The sequence below is a fragment of the Tyto alba genome, unplaced genomic scaffold (genome assembly GCF_018691265.1).
Source record: "Tyto alba isolate M040663 unplaced genomic scaffold, T.alba_DEE_v4.0 Super-Scaffold_27, whole genome shotgun sequence".
NCBI lineage: Eukaryota > Metazoa > Chordata > Aves > Strigiformes > Tytonidae > Tyto > Tyto alba.
Window position 1 is genome coordinate 27,481,747 of NW_024881301.1, and position 23,704 is coordinate 27,505,450.

Consider the following 23,704-nt stretch of genomic DNA (forward strand, 5'->3'; position numbering starts at 1 on the left):
AGATCCTAATCACTCTCATGCAAGCAGAAATTGGAAAAAGCTGGGTTCATAATGAGTGCCCTTTGAGTAAAATGGTCAGAAAACAACTTTATGTAGCTGTAACCGGTGAGGATCGATAGAGCAGTGTGTGCCTATTCCACAGTTAGCACGTGCTCTGGAAGGTTTAAATTTGTGCATTGTGGGTATGAGAAAGAAAACGGAAACAGAAAAGGGGATTGAGCAAACTTTGAGAGAGAACTGTGAAGGATTATTTATCCCAGTGCTCTTCCTTATGCAGGCATTAATCTGTGAGCAAATCCTTCAATTTGATGGACCTTTGCTCTGTTAGCTGCACAGGTCAGAGAGGTGATATGGCATAGATTGCTGTTGAAAACATTGCTTTGAGAGGAAAAAAAAAAAAAAAAAAAACAAAAAAACAACAGAACAAACATTTACAAGGCTTTTTTCATGCTGTCTTGCTGGAGAAAGACAGACGTGATAGATGTTTTTTTCCCCACTTAAATATATTTGATTGTTAAAAATATTCAGAAATTTCAGTTTTGTTTTGTTTGGATTGGGAATTGACAACGAGAATATAACTTGGTGCTGTGGCATACTGGCTTGAATAGACCTTGTCTTCACAAAATAAGATATAAGACCTTTCGTACCCAGAAGGCTCATCATTTTAGTTTGCTAAACCAGAGCATTCCTCTTATGGATATAGCTGTAACTAGTTAAGCTAAGCTGTAACTTCTGTCAGTGAGAGAAGTTAAGGAAAATTTGGGTTGTATGTTCATGAGCGTGTGCTTCTTTATGGTATCCTTCTGCATTGCCTTGAATGAGGATACCCCACATCTTCTGTCCCTTTTTTCTTCACATATATGAAGAGGAAAATACGTACAGAAGAACTACTGCTTCATATTAAATTAAGCCTAAAAGCAGGATGTAGGTCTTGGTGTTTGTAACAACCACAGCAGTTCGCAAGACTTTAGGATCCCTCACTAAAGTTGATGGGAGTTTTCAGTTGACTGCTTTGATAGTTGCAGCTGGCCTTTAATTAGTAAGTGAGGAAGGCTAAAATGCTCTTACCCAGAAATGTAAATGCAGCAGTCTGTACTTCTCATTTGCACTTGTGTGCATAAAGGATTAAAATGCCAGTTATGAAAAGTGTCACCCTCTAACTTAAAAAAAAAAAAAAAAAACTAAATAAAAATAAAATATTTTGACTCAGAAGACTTTTTTTTTTGGTCATTCACACAAAACCTATTCCTTAAACAACAGTATGTTACGTCCTTTCAGAATTAATATAGAGTAGAAAACAATGTGACGAAATTTCTGAGGCTCAAGATAAGCATCTGTCAATACAAGTCCAAGCTGGATTTGTGCTCCCGGGTAGTGTGATAATGGAAAATTTTTTTAATAAGAAATAATTTCTATATGTAAATGTGCAGCTGAAAAGTAGCCTTTATAAAGTGCTACTTGTACTGTTGAATAGCTAACTATGCTTCTGTCTTCCAATCTGAAACTCTCGTTACAGTGGCAATACTTAAACTTTTAAAAGGAGTCTTTTTTTATCTCGTTCAGCTACTGGCTAGAAGATACTTGTACTGACAATATGAAAGCTCATATACAATCTAAATAAAAATGTGAGTACAAATATAAACCATGAAAATCACAAACTCCTTGGTCATATTTCAATCTTGTCAACTAGGAACTGAAATGTTTGCACCAATTGGGATTAAAGTATGGCAGGACTCAAACCTAGCAATATAAGTTGCTGTTCAGCTTTTTACAGGTGTTTTCAAAATGGTAAATTTGAAGAGCGTAGACACCTGATACAAAGCATATTTTAGAAGTAATTAAAGCCTAGAAGCCTGGAAGAAACGCCATGTAAATCAACTCAATTTTGGGAGGCTCTAATGGAAATGGTATACTATGGACATCTGTACCTTTGTGGGAGCACAGCTACTAATCTGCTGCTGAGAGCCACAAATGGAGAGCTGGTGGTGAGGAGGAACTTGGGGTTTCTTGCATGTGGTAATAGCAGCCAGGCAGCAGCTTTGAAGAGCATCCCTTTCATCTAACTTTGGATGACACTGTGTACCTGAGGTAGCTGAACAAATCAGGAGCCTTTACCTTCCACAGAGCTGCCAGTGGCTATGTGGAGTGTCTAGTTATAATTAAACTATTAATTCAGGCTGTTGGATTAGATAAGTTAGATAATAAGACTACTCTCTCAAAGTATATGACTTGATTATAGATATCTTTAAATATAAAACCCATTATTAATTATGTGTGTATTAAATGTATAAAATGAGACAGCAAGCAAGCTTAGTTGAAAATCAATTGGCTTTCCCTAGCAGTGTTTACTTTAGAGTAGTAAGGCATTTTGGCTCAACTGCAGTCATGAAGACACAAAGCTCTCATGGCGACTTTTTAAAAGGATTAAAGACCAGTTAACAGTAAGGTCTCAGAATACAGGTGTGCATAGGGAAGTGTGGTCAAGTGAGTGTGTTTTCAGTGGCTTCTCCCTGGGCATGCTTCTTGGCCATGTGTTACTGCCCTCCTTGTGTTGTGATGTGTGCTCCTGGGGAGGTGGGAGGAAGGGGAGAAGAGGTGGCCAGTCCTGGTGGGTCTTTGATGTACTGCAAAGATGAAGCATGCAGCTTGCCAACCTGGAAGCAAGGTACTGGGTCAGATTTCTCAGCCTTTCTGCTGTCTTCCCCGTGATGGCACAACTGTATTGGTGTGTTTAACGAAACAATTATCCACTTAGTCATTTCGTCTAAAGATTCCTCTGAAAAGTGGAAATTTGTGATACTATAAAATACCGCCGCTGTTTGCATCTGTGAGCTATAGTAGATCAAGCTATCAGTTTTCTACAGCAAGTCTTTAGTCCTGCTGCCAACAACAACCTTATATATAGTTATAAATCTTCCAGGAGTATAATAAAGGTGAACTGCATTTCACTGTAATGGGGTATGTCTTACAAGAAGACAGAGAGCATTAGGAATTTCGTGTGTAATAGCCTGTGCTTCCCAATATTCATGTCAAAACAGAGGATGAAGTACTGTGGCCTGCAGAAGTCATTCAGATGTATTGCAGTTTTCTATCCCTAAGTACTGTTTTTATCATAGCAGTGCTGCTCTACTTCAGGAATTTGTGGTATTCATTCTATAAACTTTCTTCTGAGGTGCTTGCAACTCTTCTGCTCTGCGCATCAGAAGTCGTTCTGGAGGAGGAAATTCCCTTAACTCAGTTGCTGTTGCTTTATTTATTTATGTACCTTTTTTAACGTTAGAAATACTTCAGTCAAAATATAAGTCTGACTTTGAAAATTTTGCAAGTACTGTAGTCATAGAAATTTTGTGAGGCATTTAGAAGCCCAAAATGCAAATAGGTACCTAATGAGCTTCACAAAAGAATTAATTTCCTATTGAAGTCAATTAGAAATTTAATTTGGTTGTTTCTCTAGCTAGATTATTTCAGAACTGTTCATCTGTTTCTGAATTTGAATGATTTAAAACTAAATATACTTAAAATACTACTGATGTGCGTTATCTTTGTGTCTCTCATTTATGATTTGAATGCAGAGCTGTCAGTATTTGTGGGCCTAAACAACCTGAAATAATATTTATTGTTTTCTAAAGTTGTGAAAATTTTTAATAAAAGCACTCGCTGGCTCTGATGTTCATGGTTGGGCAACAGCATCCCATTATTAAACTCCGATCAACCACTGCTGCATCCCAGCTATTGTCATTTTACAGTGTCTTTTGGTCAAATTAAGTGCTGCGGTAAGTGAGTACAATTCTGATGGAAAACTGCAGGTTGTTATTCCTGAGCAAAATTTGGCATTTTGCCTAGCTGTGTCTCACCTCCCACTCAGCTTGTGTGGCACAAAGATGCTGACTGGGGAGGAGAACAGAGAAAGCATAGAGAGTAGAAGGGGAGGAGGCTTGATAGGAGTCTTCAGCATTAGTTTTGTTGCTGCTCTTGTCAGCTTGCTCTTATGAAAAGATGTTACATACTAAGAATTTGCTTCTGTCACCTACCTTTTGAACTCAAAAAGTATTCTATGTGTGCACATACGTGTGAATACATAACTTGTCCTAGTGCTCACAGAGGTAAAAACATAAAAATTCGGATACTTATTTGTTGTTGATTTTTCTTGGAATTGCGCCACCTTTTTGTAATTGGTGTTTATATCAGTGTAATGATTCCAGGACCTATCCAATATGACTGTAGTGCAAGCAAAAATAAACCACATCAGATAATACATACAAAATCATGTCCCTAACCACAAAGACCCAGCCTTCCTTCTAATCCACTTTTCAGAATTCCTTTCCCCTAGAAACAAGGGTCTAATGGTCTCCTGCTCTTTCCCTGAAGAAAAAGTTAGGACTGTTGCTTGCCCTGCTTTCCACATTTTCTGTATCTAGGTGAATTACAAGGAAAGGAGAGTAAAGGCAGAGTGATAGGACTGAAAATCAGGGCCTGGCTCTGAGTGGTAACCCTACAGCTAGCTTATCTTCAACAGGCGCTGCTGTCTGGACTGAGGGTTTCATATTCTTTCAGTCAGGTGTCCTAGACGAGAGGCACGTGTGCTTCAGGCTGTGACGCAGGGGGTGGCGGGGAGGGGGGAGTGGATGTCATTCAGTGACCAGAGCGAGCAGGTCACAGGGATGAGTAAGGCAGGCTGGCTGCTCAATGCCTGGTACAAAAACTTCTGTGATTGTCCCCGTTTTCATCCCTAACGTGGTTTGTAAAGTCTGACGGAGAAGTTTGGTTTCTCTGAACACGGTCTTTAAAAATTATGTCCAGAGCTGTGAATGCTTGCAGCCACCTATCCCCTGGCAAGTGTATTTCAGAAAGATCCTTATGAGTTTTTTAAATGGTTTCTCAGAACATTTAAAGCTTAAATCCATGACCTCCTGATGTCCTTCATAAAAGCTGAAATTCTTTCTTTGTTTCCAGAAGACATACCTACCAATTGAATCCGATTTCAAAAATTCATGTTCTGAAGAAACTCAAGTCTCATTTGGGCCCATGAATCCATCTGTTGCATCCTGTACTTCTCAGTACATTAAGACTTTCCTTCAACTGAGAAATGTGTGATTTCACTATTAATAGTGTCATTTCAGTGGGCCTTTGCAGGGTGTTTTTTTTGGTCTAGTCATCAAAGTCATTGCAATTGTTTCTTTTCCAGTGTTTAATCTTTGATTGCTGCACCCTATGCACCCAGATTTACCATCCTTTGCCTGTAGCGTTTCTGTTTCAGACTGGACTTTAAGGCATTTCTCTCTGCTGTCCTATGGTTCGGGAAATTTTAGCTTGAATTTATCATCTATTTATCATTTATTGTACAACTTACATTTAAATGCAACTGCGTCCTCAGTTTCTGCCTGTCCCAGGTAAGGGAATCTCCCGTTACATAAAGCATGCAAACTTTTAATAATGCACATTTGGAGCTAGAGTTCATAGACTCTCTAAATGCTGGTCTGTACCTTGGAATTACGCAGGTCAGAGTGCCAGCTGCTTGGAAAACACTGACATGTTATGTTCCTCACTGAAACGCTCTGCAGGAGGAGGGGTGTACTGAGAAACCCTGTTAATTTTACCTTCCTTGAAAAACAGAAAGCATCGCTGAGCAGCAACATTTATGCTCTGGTTCAATTTTGTTTGCTCTGCTCCATGCACTTTAGCTGGTGTCCCTTAGACAGTTGTTATGTGTCCTGTTAGTATTATTAGGAGTTTCATAAAAGTTAAGTCAGAGAAGGTTCATCAGGTGAAAAAAAGTAAGAAAGGTGACTGAATTGAAGCTGTTCTCCAGCCTCTGAAAAGACCCATCCTGCACACTGCAAAACTGTAAGAGGAAACCAAGCTAGCGTGGGTACCAAAAGGTGCATTAGATGCTCTTCACAAAAGGTAGTTTAGAGCCGACGAGGTACTGTCCAGGCATCAACAGGTGTGGAGTGTAGACACGTCTCAAGAGACCAGCTTGCTTAAGTTTTCACAGTATGGCTCATTGGAAGACATTTTAGGCTGTCTTTGTGGGCTACAGAGATTACAGCCTTATGTGCATAAGGCACATAGAAAGCATATGTTGCTTCTTGCTGTCTTCCGTTTACATCATTAGTAAATATAAGGAAGGAGCAAAGCTGTATGCTAAGGTTTCCCTGTTGAATCCTGTGACCCTTAATTGGGATACCCAGCATTTATATAGATTTTTTTTTTTTTTAAACTGAAAGATACTCTGTCTGTTCCAACTACTTCGTAAACTAAAAACCCTAATAGTTTGCAAATAAAACTGTGCTCTCTCAAGGACAGTGTAATTTTAATCATATGCAGGCTTGATTCTGATCTCACTGGGGGACCAGACTGGCCACTCTATTCAGAGCCAGGCAGAATTGGCTTCTAAAAGACAGCCACGATCACTGAAGCATCGGGAAGAGTCTCTTATGGACAAAATGATTCGGGTTACACTTGTTGAAGTTTATTGTGCTATTTGGCAAAACCTATCTACTTCTATTCATATCAGGTGCCAGAGTAGATGAATTTATGGTGAGGAAGAAGAAAATACATCACACAGCAATAAAATAGAAAAATCAGAAAATAACTGGATCTTTTTCTCAATTTTTCAGAATATTGCAACACTTTCACACTACTGCTGAAGATTACACCATCATTTTCACATCTGGATGCACAGCTGCACTTAAACTGGTAGCAGAAGCATTCCCTTGGATACCTGAAGGCACAAAGCAAACCAGCAGTCGATTTTGTTACCTAACTGACAGCCACACATCTGTGGTGGGTATGAGGGGGATAACTGCTTCAATGAATGTCTTGTCTATTCCAATAAAACCAAAGGAAATCTCGTTATCAGAAAAAAACAAGCTGCCAGCTGAAGAACAAAACTGCACAACACCTCATCTTTTCTCTTATCCAGCTCAGAGCAATTTTTCTGGTACCAAATATCCCCTTTCATGGATACAGGACATAAAATCTGGAAAACTCTGTCCTGTCAAGATACCAGGGAAATGGTTTGTTCTACTAGATGCAGCTTCATATGTGAGCAGTTCTCCATTAGACTTGGGAGTTCACCAAGCTGACTTTGTCCCCATCTCATTCTATAAAATCTTTGGATTCCCGACTGGTTTAGGAGCATTATTGGTAAACAACCGAATTGCACCCCTCTTGAGGAAAACCTATTTTGGAGGTGGAACTGCAGCTGCCTACCTTGCAGGAGAGGATTTTTATTTCCCAAAGAAATCTACAGCAGAAAGGTAGGTCTCTGTTTAACAAAGCAGGGTTTTTTGGTTGATACTGTTTGCATCAGTCAAATGTCTTAGGGTTGGTGCATGCACTGGGCTGTGATACCTGTGCTCCTTTATGGAGTTGGATAGGTATCTCACATTTAACTCTGTTTTCTTCTTAGTATTCTTTTTTCCTATCTAAAGAGCATCATCTGAAATGTCTACATTCCTTCTCTGATCTTGTCAAACTGGTAAAAATATAAGGTTTCATTCAGTGACATAAAGGTCAGTCCATGCGTTTTTTAATTTCTATTTAAGGTATCTCAGTGGAACCCTGATTTATTTTTGAAGTTCTGCACCTGGAGCAGCCAGGCCAAGGTTGATCACACAGTATAATGATCTTTAGTGAAATTGTAAAGTAATGTCCATGTACTTCACTGTAAAGGTGGCGTGCTTTACTCTGAAGAGCAGCTTTATCAGAATAACACGTGCAGGAAGATAAATTACCTAGCACAAATATTTGTAGTGCTCTTATTGCCTGACTGAGGTTCCGAAGAAGCTGTGAAGCTCTCCTCCAGAAAACAGAGGACACCTAAAGGTCAAACATACACACATAAGGAAATGCAGGGCGATGGATAAGCTTCCCCAGTCTCTTAACACATTGGAACACCACTCTAAGTGATGCTTGGTCTCCCTGCCACTCTCCCTCTTGCCAGCAACAACTAATGTAAATGAAGTAAAGGGCCTTTCTGTCTCACATCCAATACATCTGCACATAGGAAATGCTTGAGATCAGCATTTAATTCTAAATTATAGTCCTTGGGAGAGGCTAGAGGTAAAAAGGGGAAATGATAAAAAAAGCCATTAGTGCCTTGCATTTGTTTATGGATGTATTTTCAACAGCACAGTGTCCTGTATCTGCCATGATGTAAATGTCTGACCTTTCACTGTACATGTAGTGGATGCTTCATGTGCGTGCACCTCTTCTAGGTGTGTGCTCTGAGTGCTGCTGTGGGGGTTTTGCTTCTGGACTGATAAATGCAGAGGCTGGATGCATTAGCCTGGCTCTCTTGCCATGCATTATTTCTGAAACAGAAATTGGTACAGTGAATGTCTAGCTAATCTTTTAATTTAGAAATAAAAACAACAGGGAAACATTGGCATTCTGACCTCTATTTCGTTTTTTTTCAAACCAAGAAGGCTTTAAAGTGCAGCACTCACTGAAAGTCAGGATGAATGGACATAAAAACCATGGGATCCTAGGGTCCTCCTGTGTCACCAGCAAGCCAAGGAGAAAAAGTGCTTTAATTTGACCTGGGCAGGCTCTAATTTCTGAGTGGCTTTTCTAGAGGTAATTGACACATGACTCCTGAGATTGCGTGGAGAATGAAAATATCTGATATGCGTTTTAGATCTCAATTCTGCTTTTATACTTTTTATTAATTAAGAGGGGAAAGGTATGTGGGAACCTTGAGGGGAGCGCTCTCTCTGGTATATTTTTCAGGAGCTTTCAGAGATTGACTAATTATAAGCCTTTCAGGTATTTCAGGCTCCCACTGCTTTCAAGGGCTTTTTTTATTGAATAAGAAGAAGGGCTTCTTTAACCTTTTTCTACTACAGTGTTATAAACAAAGGAATTTGTCCAATTTGATTTCTCAGACAGGCTGGGTACAGAGTGTCTAATCTTGGTATGAGGGAACCTAACTAAAATAATCAAATCTGACAGCTGGATACCCAGGCGTGTAATACTAGTTTCCATTAGACAACAAAGTGTCACACAGAGAGTCTGAGTCATTGTACATAGGTAAATATTTACATTTGTCTTCATCTAATTCTTTGGTTATTATTTGAAAACCTACTATTTAAAAGTTCATGTTTAAGAGCATTACTGATGTTGTCTGTAATCCCTAGTGAACTGTGGACTTAGTCATACCTGGGGAGGCTTGAAGTTTTCAAAGATAGGTCAGGAATGAGGATAACCACTTTCTTGAAAAAATAAAACCAGCAGCATTGATATTCTCAATCAATACCCTCCAAGCTATATCATCCAAATTTGTGGTTTTTTTCTTTCAGTTGTTATGGGTTTTTGCTTTGTGCTTTGCTTTTAAAAGTGTTTTCTTGATAATAAAATAGAGATAGAGCAGTTAAGAGCAGAACTACTACACTTCAAATGAAATTCCAGGCCACCGTGCTCAAAGCTAATATGATTATTAAGCCATGTTTCCATTCGTTGCCAGTGACTGAAACACCTGGGTCATTATTTTGCCTATGAACAGCAACTCTAGCCAGATTTCATCCCTGCCAAATTGCAGTGAGGAGCCTCCATCCTTGGAGGTATCCAAACCCAGCTGGAGAAGGCCCTGAGCAACCTCCAGATGGATATGCTCTGGGCACGATTTTGGACTTGAGGTCCTCAGGGGTCCTTTCCAGCCGCTGTGATTGAGACTGCACACCTCTGCTGAGCTGCATATGCATTTTCTCATCAGTCATGTCTTCGTGATTTAAAAAGGTCGGCTTCTTAAAATTGTTCTTTAACAAAAAACTTGTTTAGAGTTCTGGTTTGACATTGACAATGAATACACTGAAACATGTAATTTCATGTGGTAATTCATAAGGCTACTTGAATTCTACCAAATACCACTGGAAAATTAGATTAAATTATGTGTATATGAATACCGTTAGCAGAAGGTATTCCCCATCCAAGCAGGATCAAAGTGCAGTGTACTAAGGAAATAGCTTTTTCTAAGTCAAGGTAAAACTTGAGTGGAGATGTATAATGAGCATCTTTCATTCCCAGGACTGTCAAAATGGTTACCTTTCGTCTTAATGGATAGAGCTTTTGCTAGTGTTTCTTGCACTTTATTTTGTTGTTCTTGGTATATAAATTATTCTATCACAGTCTCTTTTATGTTCCTTTAATACACTTAAATCACTTCCATGTTTTCCCATTTCATGGCAGTAGCCAGTCTTCCTATCTCAACTTTTAAAATCATGTTTATTGTATTTTCATCCTTGTATCAAACAGCTTGACAAATTATTATTATCATTTACAAATCTAGCCTCATTTCCCATGTTTTTTTCTGCACAGCATGAGATAATAAAATAATATGATTATGTATAGCAAGAATTCAGTGATAAAATATTCATCTTCTGCCCTATTTTTCCTTTGTATCTGGGAGTGCTGTTCAGAATCTTATCATCCTGGAATTTATGACTAAGGGAAAAGAAGCTGTTGTGTTATCTATAAATTGAGTATCTGCATCTTGGTCCACCGGTGTGAAATATCTAGTGCATTAGCTGTTTTGTGTTTTTCATTTCCAAATGCATTTTCAAAAGCTTTGGAAATCCAGATGGCATGACTCTGTCCCTAACGAGTTTTAGTGGCTCTTGCCTCTGCTGCTTGAATGATTTGACAGCCCCAAAGCAGCACCCACACTTCTGTTGTCTGTGATGCTTTGTACGTAACCAAAGCAGGTTTCTGTGTTCTCAATGCTGTAGCTTTTTATTTTTGAGGTGATTCAGTGTCTGATACATATGACCTGCAGATAAAGGGTTAGATCCCTTAAAGTCTGCAGGAAATGTCCTTAATTAGGGCCTACTAATATACTATGGTGGAGAACTATGCTAGAGATCACTGGGACAACTCTGTGCAGGTCTATGTATAGTGGTATGGTTTGGATCCTCAGCTCCATGCTGAGGGGAAGGGAAGGAAGGAGTGGAAAATGGGGGCAGAAAGGTAGGGATGACAGCTATCACTATGATCCCGAGAGCTGGAGCTGGAGACAAAACCTTGAGGCTGGGTAGTGGATACAGAGCAGCTTGTGAATCCCTTGGCAGAAGGCTGGCTCTCTGCTTGAGGTTGTCTTTAGCATTATTGGATGTTTCTGTCAGCATAAAAATAGAAAGAATGTAGTGACAGGTGCTGGTTTATTCCATAGAAACTCTTCACAGTGCTAAGAAATCACCTAGGGGCTGAACCGTATTTAGAAGAGCTCAGTACTCACCGTGTAGTCTTGTGTGTGCCTGTTGACTCCACACTCAAGGGCTCTGTACGTCTGACCATGATTACTTTAATGTGGTGAGTGGGCTTAAATATCACCCTGTTGACTAGTATGTTTTGTTCAAGTATTTTGTTACACTGCTTCCACATTTTTGTGATGTTTAGAGATCTCCAAACAGGACCACTTATAGGGGAATTTCCAAATCTGTAATATTCCTGAACAAATATCCTTTCAGCCAGCAGTGGTGGCTTTCACATTAGATCCTTGGGAGTGATAGGGGGTCTTCATCTAATTTCTAATGGGTGTTTGCACCATGAGGCTGCCTTTTGTAACTGACAGACCTGTGACAGCCACTGACAGGGACTTGCAGGCCTGAACAGGCAACAAGAGGGTGATCAAGTCTCTTCCTTCCCCTCAATCCCAGGTGCCACCCTGTCCTGCAGAGATGAGAGGCTATACATGGGCCGTTGAGCAGAACTGTGTAGAACTCTTACACAGCATCTCTCCCCGTCTGAAAGGCAGAGAGAGACCTTTAACTTAGCTGATAGCACTTAGTTCTGACAACTTTTACAACTGTTTTTCAAAACAAGAGCTGTGGAAAAACAAAAGATTTTTCGCTTTCTGAGTAACTGTAAGAAGGTTCAATTAACCTGTTACTCTTTCCCTTCTCTGCTGAAGTATAAATATCTGCTGGAAAGCTTCATGCAGTCTGTCTTGTTACCTCTCAGGACATCCAAAGTGGCAGGTGGCATTTGCTGTGCTTTTCTGCCAGCCATCACTGCAGCCAGCCAGCTTCTTCAGTATTTGATGCAAAAGAAAGTTTTGCTTAATTTATTTTCTAATTTTCTCCCACTGTTAGGAGGCATTCATATGTCATTTTGCACTCTAATCCTCCAGGTGCTTTATTTTTTTTTCAATAGTGAAGTTGTTTCATTGACTGAAAACTCAGCATAGTCAGAATAAACTGAAACTTGGAGGTCAGTGAGCCAAACAGAATTCTGTGAGGATCACTTTTGATCTTAAATTGCCAAATCTGGGATAAACTGCAAGCAGTACCTCTAATAAATGCTTGTAGAGCGCAATCGAACACTTGAAAACACGTTTGTGAACATGGATTAGTGGGCAGTCACCCAGAGAGAAGCAACAATGTAAGTAAAACTTTTGAGAGGCAAAACAATTGGCAGTGATGGCTTGTCAGTCAGCCCCACCTCTATTCATCTGTACAACTCTTGGATGTCCTTATTTATATTCTCAACCTCTTGACTTGAAAACACCTATCAGTTTTGAAGACAGCCTTTATTCTTGAACTTTTGTTTGAACAGCTGGTGTTGCATTTCTTTTTAGCTACACAGCTGGAGAAGATTGGTGGTTAGGGTCTTCCAGGTTATACAAAACCCTAGTTCGGTGCCTCCCGCAGAGATTCACACAGACTCCTCCTGGACTACAAAGTCAGCTGTAACTACCAGCCTCTTCCAGCAGAGATTTTGGGGAAAAAAAGGAATCACCTTTGACTTTACTCCTGAAGTGCCTGCTCCCATGTTTAACAGAGTCCAGAGGCACAGAAGAAGGTGCTCTCCTGAGTAAGCTCTTCACTGTGTCCCAGGGAGAAATAAGATTTGAGTTGTTTTTTCATCCTCAGTGTTTCCTATTACACAGTTGGGAAATCCCAATATGAAGTGGTTACATACAGGGCTTAGAGCTGTAAATGCTAGGAATGAGCCAAAAAGATAGGCATCTTATTGGTTAATGTCTAAATGTTCGGGTCTTTTGCAGCATGCAGTTACAGTGTACTGATTCCCAAACTACTTTTAGTCAAACCAATTCAGGCCCTCAGTGCAGTGTAGCCACAGTGCCACAGACATCCACGCCCAGCAGTTTACATTGCTTCTGAGGAAGATACTACATTTAGGCACACTGGAATGTGTTTGTGCTAGTCTGCAATCTGCAGTACGGAAATAAATACAGGGCGAGGTGTTTTTTTTAGGGAGTAGAGGTAGTGAACCTTGCACATTTTCAGCAATGCTCAGCAAAATTAAATTAATAAAAAACATAAACGCAAAGAATTTTAAACTGTACTGTGGATTCTCTTACTTGGAAGGAGGCTGAACTAAACTAAGCATGTTTCTTCTTTCATTGCCAAAGTATCATTGAAAGCCAGTAGTAATTATATGCCTAATGTAGACACATGCCTAGCACACAGAGGCTCATGTAAATTGCATCAATCATCAATCTGTATTGTTAAGCACCTCCTTCCCACTACATGACTGGCACCAAATTATTGACTTCTGAAATAAACCTTATAAATTGCTAGGGACCTACAATTTTATTATATTTATTTTGAAGTAAAAGAAAGAAATTTGGAGTTCATTATAAAATGCATATTTCTCACAATATAAAGTGTTTTGATATGATAGCAGGAAAGAAAGGAATTCTCTTGTATACCAGGACTTGATTTGGCCTTTGATCAAATACAGTAAAAATTCTGCCTCAGCCAGGATGTATCTTTGCAGTCATTGTGGCTAGCAAATTCTCATGTCATAGTTTTACCCTAGGAAGTTCTTATACTCAAATTTAGACTCAAATCTTTTCCCTAAGTATTCTTCGAGAGGCTTTGTGGATTTCTAGCACCAGCTATTGGGATTTTACAGCATTTGTTTTCTGGTGGTAAATTTATTGTACATTTTTTATTGTGCTATGTAGATTTTACACTTGTGATTGATTAACCTGTTTGATATATGAGGAAAAACAATGGTAACTTGCTTGGCATAAAAATCACAGTTTTTTTCTTCACCGTTTGTACTGTGTACTTAGAGTATCTTAATATCAGCATGTAAAAGGGTGAGACTAGCTTTTTGACCCAGACGATATTTACAACGTGCAAGTCCTGTTCAGATAATGTTAAGGGATTGATTTACTTCAAAGTGCAGGAATTAAAGCTTTTGCTCTCTCTTTTTACCTCAGGCAGTTCTTAGGAACAGGAATTGCTGTAAATACTCCGTGGTATAGTATATAATTAGTATAATGCTCTTCGTTTGACTCCTGAAGTCTTAGAGACAAAAGCATGAGCTAAGGCAGACATACGGAGAAGCTGTAATGAGTATCAGGGGGTCAATTTAGATATTTAACATTATTTTAACCTAGTTTTTATGTGCTCCAAATCCTCTGGCATGTGTATGTGTGTTTTAAATGCTTCCACAGCGATGCTGAAATTGTTCCGCGTTGGCTACTGAAACTTTATTGTCTTCTTTGGAGTGAGCTTAATCTTGGTTTACACAGTGCAGCCTGAGATGTGCAGAAAGCACCGAGCCCAGGCAGGAGTGTGTGCTGCCCATGGGCCTGGCCCTGCGCAGGGCACATCCCTACGCCTCTCCAGAACCACCCAAGAAGGGATGAATCCTTCTCACATCTTCCCTCCTTCCCCAGGAAATCAATTACTGCTTTTTCGAACCTTTGTGGGGAGCTTCCATCTCCTTCCTTCTGCTCTAGTAGCTCTGCTGCCCAAGCAGGGGAAGAGTGGGAAGGAGGTCATCAGGACAGGGAATGACCATGGCAAGGGGGTTATGGTTATATATATATAATCCACCTGGGGATTTTTTTAAAACATGAGATGATGTGAATGGGAGAAGGGCCTGAGCTAACAGAAATGAGAAGAAGTAGAACGGAGATGACAAAAATGGAGGAAAAGTTGAAAGCAGCATGTCTGTAAGGGTGGCAGCCCCAAGACCCAGACGTGGTGATGCAAAGTTGATGCTGTGAGTGTGACAGCTCTGTGTTGGGACAGGCGGGTCTGCTTCCAGAGCTGGCCCACCCACGCGACTGGGGCTCCTTCAGGCAGGATGGGGAGGAGCGCTGCCTTAGGAAGGGGTTTTTCATCATGAACTGTTAGCAGCAGGCAGGGAAATTCTAGAAATGTGGTTCAGTGTCTCCATCTCTTCACGTGTCTGCGATCTGCACGTGGGTAGCAATGGCTTGTCAGAAGTTGTCCTGAGTTTTGGGTCAGGACCATTCCTGGCAGCGTGTACCAAGGCTTCTGCCACGTATTCTGCATGGACACTGCCACAGTGGGCTCCAAAGCCACCGTTGCAATCTGTGGTTTCCACAGGTCTTTGTGAGGAATACATGAATCCGAACTGCAGGAGACCCCTGTGCACAGTTGTAGTGCCCAGGCCCTCTGCCAGCTAGGTGGACTTTGCACTGTAGACGGAGACACTCAGGTCCCTGTGTGGCATTGAGCAGCCTTCCCTGCTCACATCTGTGAAGATGAAGTTCAATTTCCCGTGTCTGGCTGAGAGCTGAATCCCTTACATTGCTCTGTTGCCAGGTGGAGCAAAGCAGCCAGGGACACGAACCCCACGTCAGTCCATTTGCTAGAGCTGATGGTGAGCCAGTGCCTTTGCAAACACAACTCCATGGCCTGCTGTGGGCAAACTCTCCAGAGGCACACACCCTGGGAGCAAGGTTGTCTGGCTACAGAAATGCTTCATTTTGAACCATTCAACAGTTTTGTGTCCTGGGTTGAGTGAGTGGTGGAGTTTTTTTGGTAGCAGAGGAGGGGGCTATCGGGGCGGCCCCCTGTGAGAAGCTTCTCGAAGCTCCCCCAGCTCCAAGTCATCTCCACCTCTGCACCAAAACTGAGCCCATCAGCTGCGCCTCTGCGAGAACGTATTTAAGAAGGGACGTGGTGAAGAGCAGTGGGACTGGTGAGGAGGAGTTGCTGCAGCTGCATGAACACCAAGGTCAGTGGAGGGATGGAGGAAGAAAGGAGGGGGGAGGTGTGCCGGAGCAGAGACCCCCCTGTATCCTGTGGGGAGACGGCAGGGCGCCCCCCCTGCCACCCATGAAGATCTACGGTGGAGCAGACATTGATTTACGGCCTGTGGCTTCTGCTTGCCTGATCAAGGTGCTGTGCCCGAAGAAGGCCGGGGTCTCATGGGAAAAGGCAGCCCCGCTGCTGTAATTCAGTGCTGGGAGGATTGCAGCATGTGGGGGAGTCCCACGCCGGAGCAGCTCGGGAAGGGCTGCAGCCGTGGGAGGGAATCTAGTCGGAGGAAGTTAGTGACCCATGACGGAGCAGTGTGGGGAACGCTGCAGCCCGTGGGAGGAATTCATGTTGGAGAAAGTTTGTGGAGGACTGTCTGCTGTGAGAGGGGGACCACGATGGAGCAGGGGAAAGAAGTTCTGGACACTCCCCTCACCGAAGGTAAAGGAAGTGGCAGCACTGACTGCACCCCCCATTCCCTGCCCCTGCGCCACTGGGGGAGGAGGTAGAGATATCGGGAGCAGAGCTGAGCCCGGGAAGAAGGGAGGGGTGGGGGGAAGGTGTTCTCAAGATGTGGCAATGCTTCTCACTGTCCTACTCTGTTATGTGTTGTTAGTGTCTGCAATAAATGTATGTTCTTTTTTTTCTTCCCCTAACAAGTCTGCCTTTTGCTCGTGATCATAAAGGGGAATTTTTCCCCATCCCAGTCCTATCTCGAACCCCAAGCCTGGCTCTCTGTCCCTTCTCATTGCCGGAGGAGAAGGGAGAGAGAGCTGCTGCATTGTGGTTGGCTGCCAACCAGGCCCAAACCACAACAGCCTTTTTGGCGCCCAACGTGGGGCAGAGGGTTGCGATTTGATAAGGATATTAATTAGGAGTGATCATTTTCCATTTGAAACCTGTTGCATCCAGCTCTGCTGCGTGGCTCCCTGCCCAGGGCTGAGTTTCGCACAGAACAGAGGTATTTGTACCAGGTAAATCAAGGAGCATTTTGGATGGACAGAGGAGAAGGTGTGGGGGAAGGAGAACAGGCATCACCCACCCAGGCCTCTCTGCAGGAATGGTGATGGGGAACAACTTTTAGGCTTAAGAAGGAGTATTGGGTTGGGTTTCAAAACAGAGTAATTGAGATCAATGAAAGCAGTGGGGTGAGGAGTATTGGTGTCTATTCTCTAATTCAGAAAAGGACTGAAGCATATGTATTTAAGTCAATCTCTAGTTCAGAAAATTCTCTGAGCATTAATGGGGACTTAGCTTGTACTTTAAGTAGAATAGGTTTATGCTAGTTGCAGTGCTGTATGTGTATCCTTTTGGAAGCAAAAATTGTAGGAAATACTTATTTTCTCCCTTTATAGAAGACCCTGTCCCCCTACTACTTGCGTGGGATTATGTTATTCTTTTTGATGGGCAGGGAGCAGAGGGGGGCATGATGGAGTGCCTGGCATTTAAAATTACTGGCGGAATGTAATCCAAATTTAGTTCTTCCAAAATGGGATGGGGCTAGGTCATTTCTTTTAACATTTTGTCCTCAGTGCAAATAATAATTATAAAATGAGAAACTGTACTCTTCTAATATAAAATGATACTAAGGTTATGTCAGGAAATGCCTGCTATAACATACTAATGCCCTACAGTGTCATGAGTTGATGTTAACCATTCTTGCTTACTTTTATTTGCCCTTTCCATGAACAAGGTGGTAAATATCAGTTGTTTAAACCTGTTGTGCATGGATCCCTTGAGATCCATGAACTCACCATAAAGGCTCCACAAAAGGAGACTGAGACACCTCCATATATCACGTGGTAACCATACATGCGATGTTTCAAAAGAGATCGTCACTTTCACTGGATTTTTTTCTAGTCTAGTGACTTCCTTCCACTCAGAATCGTGCCTCTATGATCTTTTTTGAAAGGTATACTTGATCAGACCTATTTTTGTGAGTAGCGTTAGAGACAAGTGTTACCATTTAAGAAAACGATATATTTTTGCAATCTAAATAAATTTGGAATACAAGAGAGCAAGCTGAAATGCCCATAAAGGTTTGTCTATTAATAGCAGAAGACTTACAAAACCATCTTAAATTTAATGGCTCTGATTATGTGACTTCTTATGTGGTACTTGTATTATTTCCTATTTTATTTATAGCTAAGGTACAGAGAACTACTTTTTAAAAAAGTTTAGTAGCCAGTGGCTTCCTAGTGGGGAAAAAAGAGACATATGGAAACAGAGTAGTTTAAATGCTTAGATGATATCACTCAGGCTAGTATTTGAAGATTACAAGTACAAGCACGGGTTTTATTTTTTTTTTTTTCATCTTCTTGCTAGTCAAATATATGCAAGAGTGCATCTGGCAGTTGTGCTCCTGGGAACCTGTGAAAAAAAAAACATCTACAGGCTTCTCAAACAGATTTAATTCAGAAGAAGAAGGAAAATATTGATGCTCTTGAGAAAAAAAGGTTTTACCGTCTTTCTTGACTTTCACATATAAGTAACGGTTTCCAAAACAAGAAATACTCAGATTTGATTAAACACTTGGCTGTCACATTTCGGTCTGTTCGTGTTCAATTAAAAAATTCAGAAGGATTCTCTAGCATTATTATAATCTACTTTTTCCATACCTAGGCATTTATATTATCAAATAGCATCTGCTATGGCTTAATAAGTGTGTCAAATGATTGTAATAGCTTTATTTTCACTGAATTTTATGGTAAAAAGTTTTAGGGTTACAGCAGAGAAAGTACTTATGCTGAAAGAATTGTATCTCCTATTTCATACTTTATAGCAGAAATTTTGCAGTTATGTTTTCAGGTAGTACTATGAAGTAGCCCTTTTTTTTTTCTGGTTTGGTTTGGTTGTTTTGTTTTGTTTTGTTTTGTTTTTTTTAATTGCTGCTGATACCAACAGTTTCTAAGTTCAGTAATACAGATTGCATGGATTTCCTTCATAACATCCACTGCTAAAAAGTGATTAGTATGAATTAACTCTTCTTATCACTCATTTTGGCCTAAATTAGAGGTGTCTTGATTGATCTTAAGTTAGCTGCACTAATATAAGACCAGTTTAAGTGATAAAAATGGCATGCTGCTTTTGTCAGTGAGAGAGTTAGCATGGTCTGTCCTCTTGGGCAAAACAATAGATCAATGCTAAGTAACAGTAACCCAGTTAACCCTTCCTACAAAAGCAAATGGGTTTTTTTAAAAGTTTTTCTGATGGTAGTATACAAATGAAGGCAGCTGCTTTGAAGTCCTCATCAGAATTAAAGAAGGATGTTGTTCATGTCAGATTATGTTTAGGTTTTGTTTGTTGTGTATATACACTTTTCCTGTATTTCATCGTGGAGGGTTAGTTTAGAAGGACTTTATTAAAATAAAGAGTCAGGCCCATTGTTAGCCTTGGATTTTCTGACTTTGTGTTGGGAAAGATAAAAGATAAAATAAACTTTGTGTGATCTTTTATCAAATTAAACAAATCATGTGTATGCATAGAAGAAATGTAATCCTTTCCTGTGAAATAGCAATATGTGAACGCCAAGTTATCTCTAATTGTCCTTTACTCCTAATAATTCGTAACATTTTCCTAGTGTAATCTTGAATGCTCGGTTCTAGTATAGTTTACTTCCCATCTCTGTCTGACAGAAATCTTTCAAAATAAGGTTTTAGACATCAGATGTTTACACATGAGACTGTTCTTTCTTTTAAAGAAATAGTTTCATGTTGATTTGACTGCCAGCATAATTTAGAAAGTGCCAGTAATGCAGAGACATTAGCATTTTGGGTCCAGTGGTTTGAATATTAGAGTTTGGTTTGTATAAGAAAATAAGGATGCTGTATTTTGTTTTGTTGAGCATCATAAACTTAGCTGTGGCTCTGTCTGTCTTTTTTGAATGTTGCACATCTGAATAGGAAACAGTCCCCTCCTAGATCGCCGTTCACTGTTATAACAACCGCCCTTTGGAAGCACGGGAGCAGGCAGTTCCACTGTGTCATAAATTGAGCAAGTGTGGCAGAAGACCAGCTTGACTGAATAGGGAACTCCTCGCGAAGCTCAAGAGGAGAAAGAGGTCGTATGATCTCTGGAAGTGAGGTCAGGCTTCGCAGGAAGATTGCAGAGTTGTGGTTTGTGTATCTAGGGAGAAGACATGAAAGGCCAAAGCTCAGTTAGAGTTGAAAATGGCTAGCATTGTTTCAGGTAACAAGAATGGGTTTTTAAAGTATGTTAATAGTGAGAGGAGGTCTAAAGAAACATTGATATTTGTTGTAGATGGTCATCTTACTAATAGGGATAAAGAAAAAGTGGAGGCATTCAATGCATTTTTTGTCTCAAGTCTTTAATAATACTGATTGACCTCGGGCTGCCCATTACCCTGAGTTGGAGAACCACAAGTGTGGGAACAGTGACTTTCCATTTGTGGACACTGAAATGATAAGGGACCAGATCTATCAGCTGAATGTTCCCAAGTCCATGGGGCCTAATGGGGTTCATCCCAGAATACTAAAGGAGCTGGTGAATGTTATGGCAGAACCCCTCTCGATCAGCTATGAAAGGTCTTGGGAGTCTGGGGAGGTCCCTGCTGACTGGAATCTAGCCAGTGTTACTTCTATCTACAAAAAGGGCATGAGGGAGGACCCAGGGAACTACAGCCCTGTTAGTCTAGTCTCAGTTCCTGGAAAAATTACGGAGAAGATTATACTGGGTACTACTGAAATGCATTTAACGAATAAAGCAGTCGTCAGGCACAGTCAACATGGGTTTACTAATTTTTTGTACCATTTTATGATAGGGTCACCCACCTAGTAGATGAAGGGAAGGCAGTGGATGTAGGTTATTTTTATTTTTGTAAGGCTTTTGATACCATCCCTCACAGGATCCTTCTGGACATATTGTCCAACAGTGGGATGAGCAGGTTCTGCAGTGCACTGGGTGTAGAAGAGGCTGAAGGGCAGAACTCAAAGGGTTGTAGTGAATGGGGCTGCATCTGGCTGGTGACTCATCACCAGTGCTGCTCCTCAGGGTTCAATTCTGTGGCCAGTTCTGTTTAACGTATTTGTCAATGATCTGGGTGCAGGAGTTGAATGCACCATTAGCAAGTTTGCTGATGATACCAAACTGGGAGGTGCTGTTGACTCCCTTGAGGGACATGATGGCTTGCAGAGTGATCTAGATGGATTGGAGCATTGGGCAATGATTAATGGGATGGAATTTAGCAAGTCCAAATGCCAGATTCTGCACCCAGGATGGAGTAACACCGGGCACAAATATAAACTGGGAGAAGGGTGGCTGGAGAGCTGCCCTGCAGAAAGGAAACTGGGGGTGCTGGTGGCAGCAGGCTCAGGAGGAGTCAGCAGTGAGCCCTGGCAGCCAAGAGAGCAAACCCCACCCTGGGCTGCGTCCAACACAGCGAAACCAGGCGGGAGGGATTTAGTCTGCTGTATTCAGTGTTGGTGTGGCCTCACCTTGAGTGCTGTGGGCGGTTCTGGGCCCCACAATTTAAGAAGGGTGTGAAGGTCCTTGAATGCATCCAGGGGAGGGCAACAAAGCCGGTGAAAGGGCTGGAAGGAATGTCCTGCGAGGGGCAGCTGAGGACTTTGGGCTTGTTCTGGTTTGGAGCAAGGGAGGCTGAGGGGCGACCTCATTGCTCCCTGCAGCTCCCTGAGGAGGGGACGTGGAGAGGGAGGTGCTGAGCTCTTCTCCCCGGGATCTGGTGACAGGGTGCACGGGAATGGCTCAAAGCTGCTCCAGGGGAGGTTCAGACTGGACATTAGGAAGCGTTTCTTTACTGAGAGGGTGGTGAAACACTGGAACAGGCTTCCCAGAGAGGTGGTCAATGCCCCAGACCTGTCAGTGTTCAAGAGGCATATGGACAGTGCACTTAACTTGCTTTAACTTTTGGTCAGCCCTGAGTTGGTCAGGCAGTTGGACTAGATGATCATTGTGAGTTCCTTCCAACTGAAATAGTCTCTTCCTCTTCTTCTTCCTCTTCCTTTCTCTTCTTTTTCTGGATTTACATTACTATAGCTGGATCAGGTGAACATCCTAAAAATCACCTTGCTTTCCATGAAGTATAAATGCTCCTCTGAATTGCTCATGTACCCAAGTAACCATTACGGGCATTTCCCTTCCCCAGTCACCGTTACGCGGGATGGAGCCCGGCTGTCCTGGGGAGGGCTGAGCCCCTGCCTGACCATGGGGAGTGGGGGATGAATCCTGTGTTTTGCTTTGCTTGTGTGCACAGCTTTTGCTTTCCCTATTAAACTGTCTTTATCTCAACCCCTGACTTTTCTCACTTCTACTCTTTCAGTTCTCTCCCCTATCCCACTGGGGGGATGTTTCTGGAAGTTTATAGATGTCATATAAAAAATCTGTCTTTCAGAAGTTTGCTTTTTAATCCAAGATCAGATATTTGCTCACAGTTATTTTAATACATATTCATCTTAAACCATTCTTCCTACATGGAAAAATCGTATTCTGCAGAGTCACACTGAATAATGGTATGGGCATGTTGCTTGACAGAGATTTCTACTCTTAATCTAATTAGTTAGAGATCAGATTTTTTAGATGCAGTTTTTAGTTTCTGTATTATATACTGAAAGCATACGGACATCTTTCGAAAGTATTAAATATTCCACAAATAGTGTCATGTTTCACTTCCTTTTTAAAAATTATTTTCTGAAGTTGCCAGAATCTCTATTAAGTCACACATTTTTCTCTTTCTGAAAAGTATTGTTAAAGACATTTGTTGAAATTTTGACTGCTGTTTCAATGAAATGCAAATATTTAATGGGAAAGCATCACTGTAGGTGACTTCTTAATGTAAAAGGCAGACATCTTTCAAAGTGGAATATTTGGTTGAAACTTCATAGTTCTCCTTTAATTAACATGTAACTTGTATTTTGTGTAAGTTTTAATATTTAGTCATATTTTCATTGTTAGCATAAAAATGCTCAATATTTACTAATCCTACTGAACCTGCTGTATTGTTTGCAAGGTCAAAGTATTATTTTCATTTTCTTGTCACCATAACTTTCCAGATGTCAAATATTTTTTTTACTGTACTTGCTTCAGTATGACCCTTTGCTAGCATAACACATGTAGCCCCAGAGATGTACTCTGTTGTGCAAAAAGCCTAGGAAGAGCATTCACCGGCTTTCAAAAATGTGACACTGTAAATGAGAATAACATCAACTCTTTGGGAGGAGAGAGACAGAACTGCTGTGTAGAGGTCTGTTGGCCCAATTAATCTCCCATTGGACTCAACGGGAGACCTTTGATTACGTTCTATATGCCAAGTTTAATCCCTTTTATCATTTAAATTGATTTTAAAATACATTAATTCTCAATGACTCTCTATCTAGACATCACTAGTTGATTTTCTCAGGCAGATTGCTACATATTTGGGGATGAGCAGGAAAACTACCTCCCTAATTGTTCATAAGAATTACACTCTTGGCATTTAATTAACATGATGATTAAATTAGATCAACAAAAAGAAGCAGGACCATGCACTTTAGCTGATACTTTGTAAAGAATTTTAGATTTTATGTATGTGAATATATAAGGACACATGTAAGCAAGAAACCATACATGCTTTGACTGTGTGTAAGTATACATTCTAGACGTAACAGCTTCGTGTAGCTGTAACTCTTCCTGTTCTTGGTTATCAAGTGGTGGGCTTACAATGAGTTTTACACAAAAAGATACAAGGTGCCACTTTA

The 23,704-nt window shown here is 41.0% G+C and overlaps 1 protein-coding gene across 1 annotated transcript in view; it reads left to right on the top strand.

The window, feature by feature from the left end:
* Window positions 1–23,704, top strand: part of MOCOS (molybdenum cofactor sulfurase) — a 223,861-nt gene that overhangs the window by 79,826 nt on the left and 120,331 nt on the right. Inside the window, exon 4 of the mRNA XM_042798201.1 lies at window positions 6,621–7,262. Coding sequence (XP_042654135.1) covers window positions 6,621–7,262 — 642 coding nt within the window. The remainder of the gene's footprint in view (window positions 1–6,620; window positions 7,263–23,704) is intronic.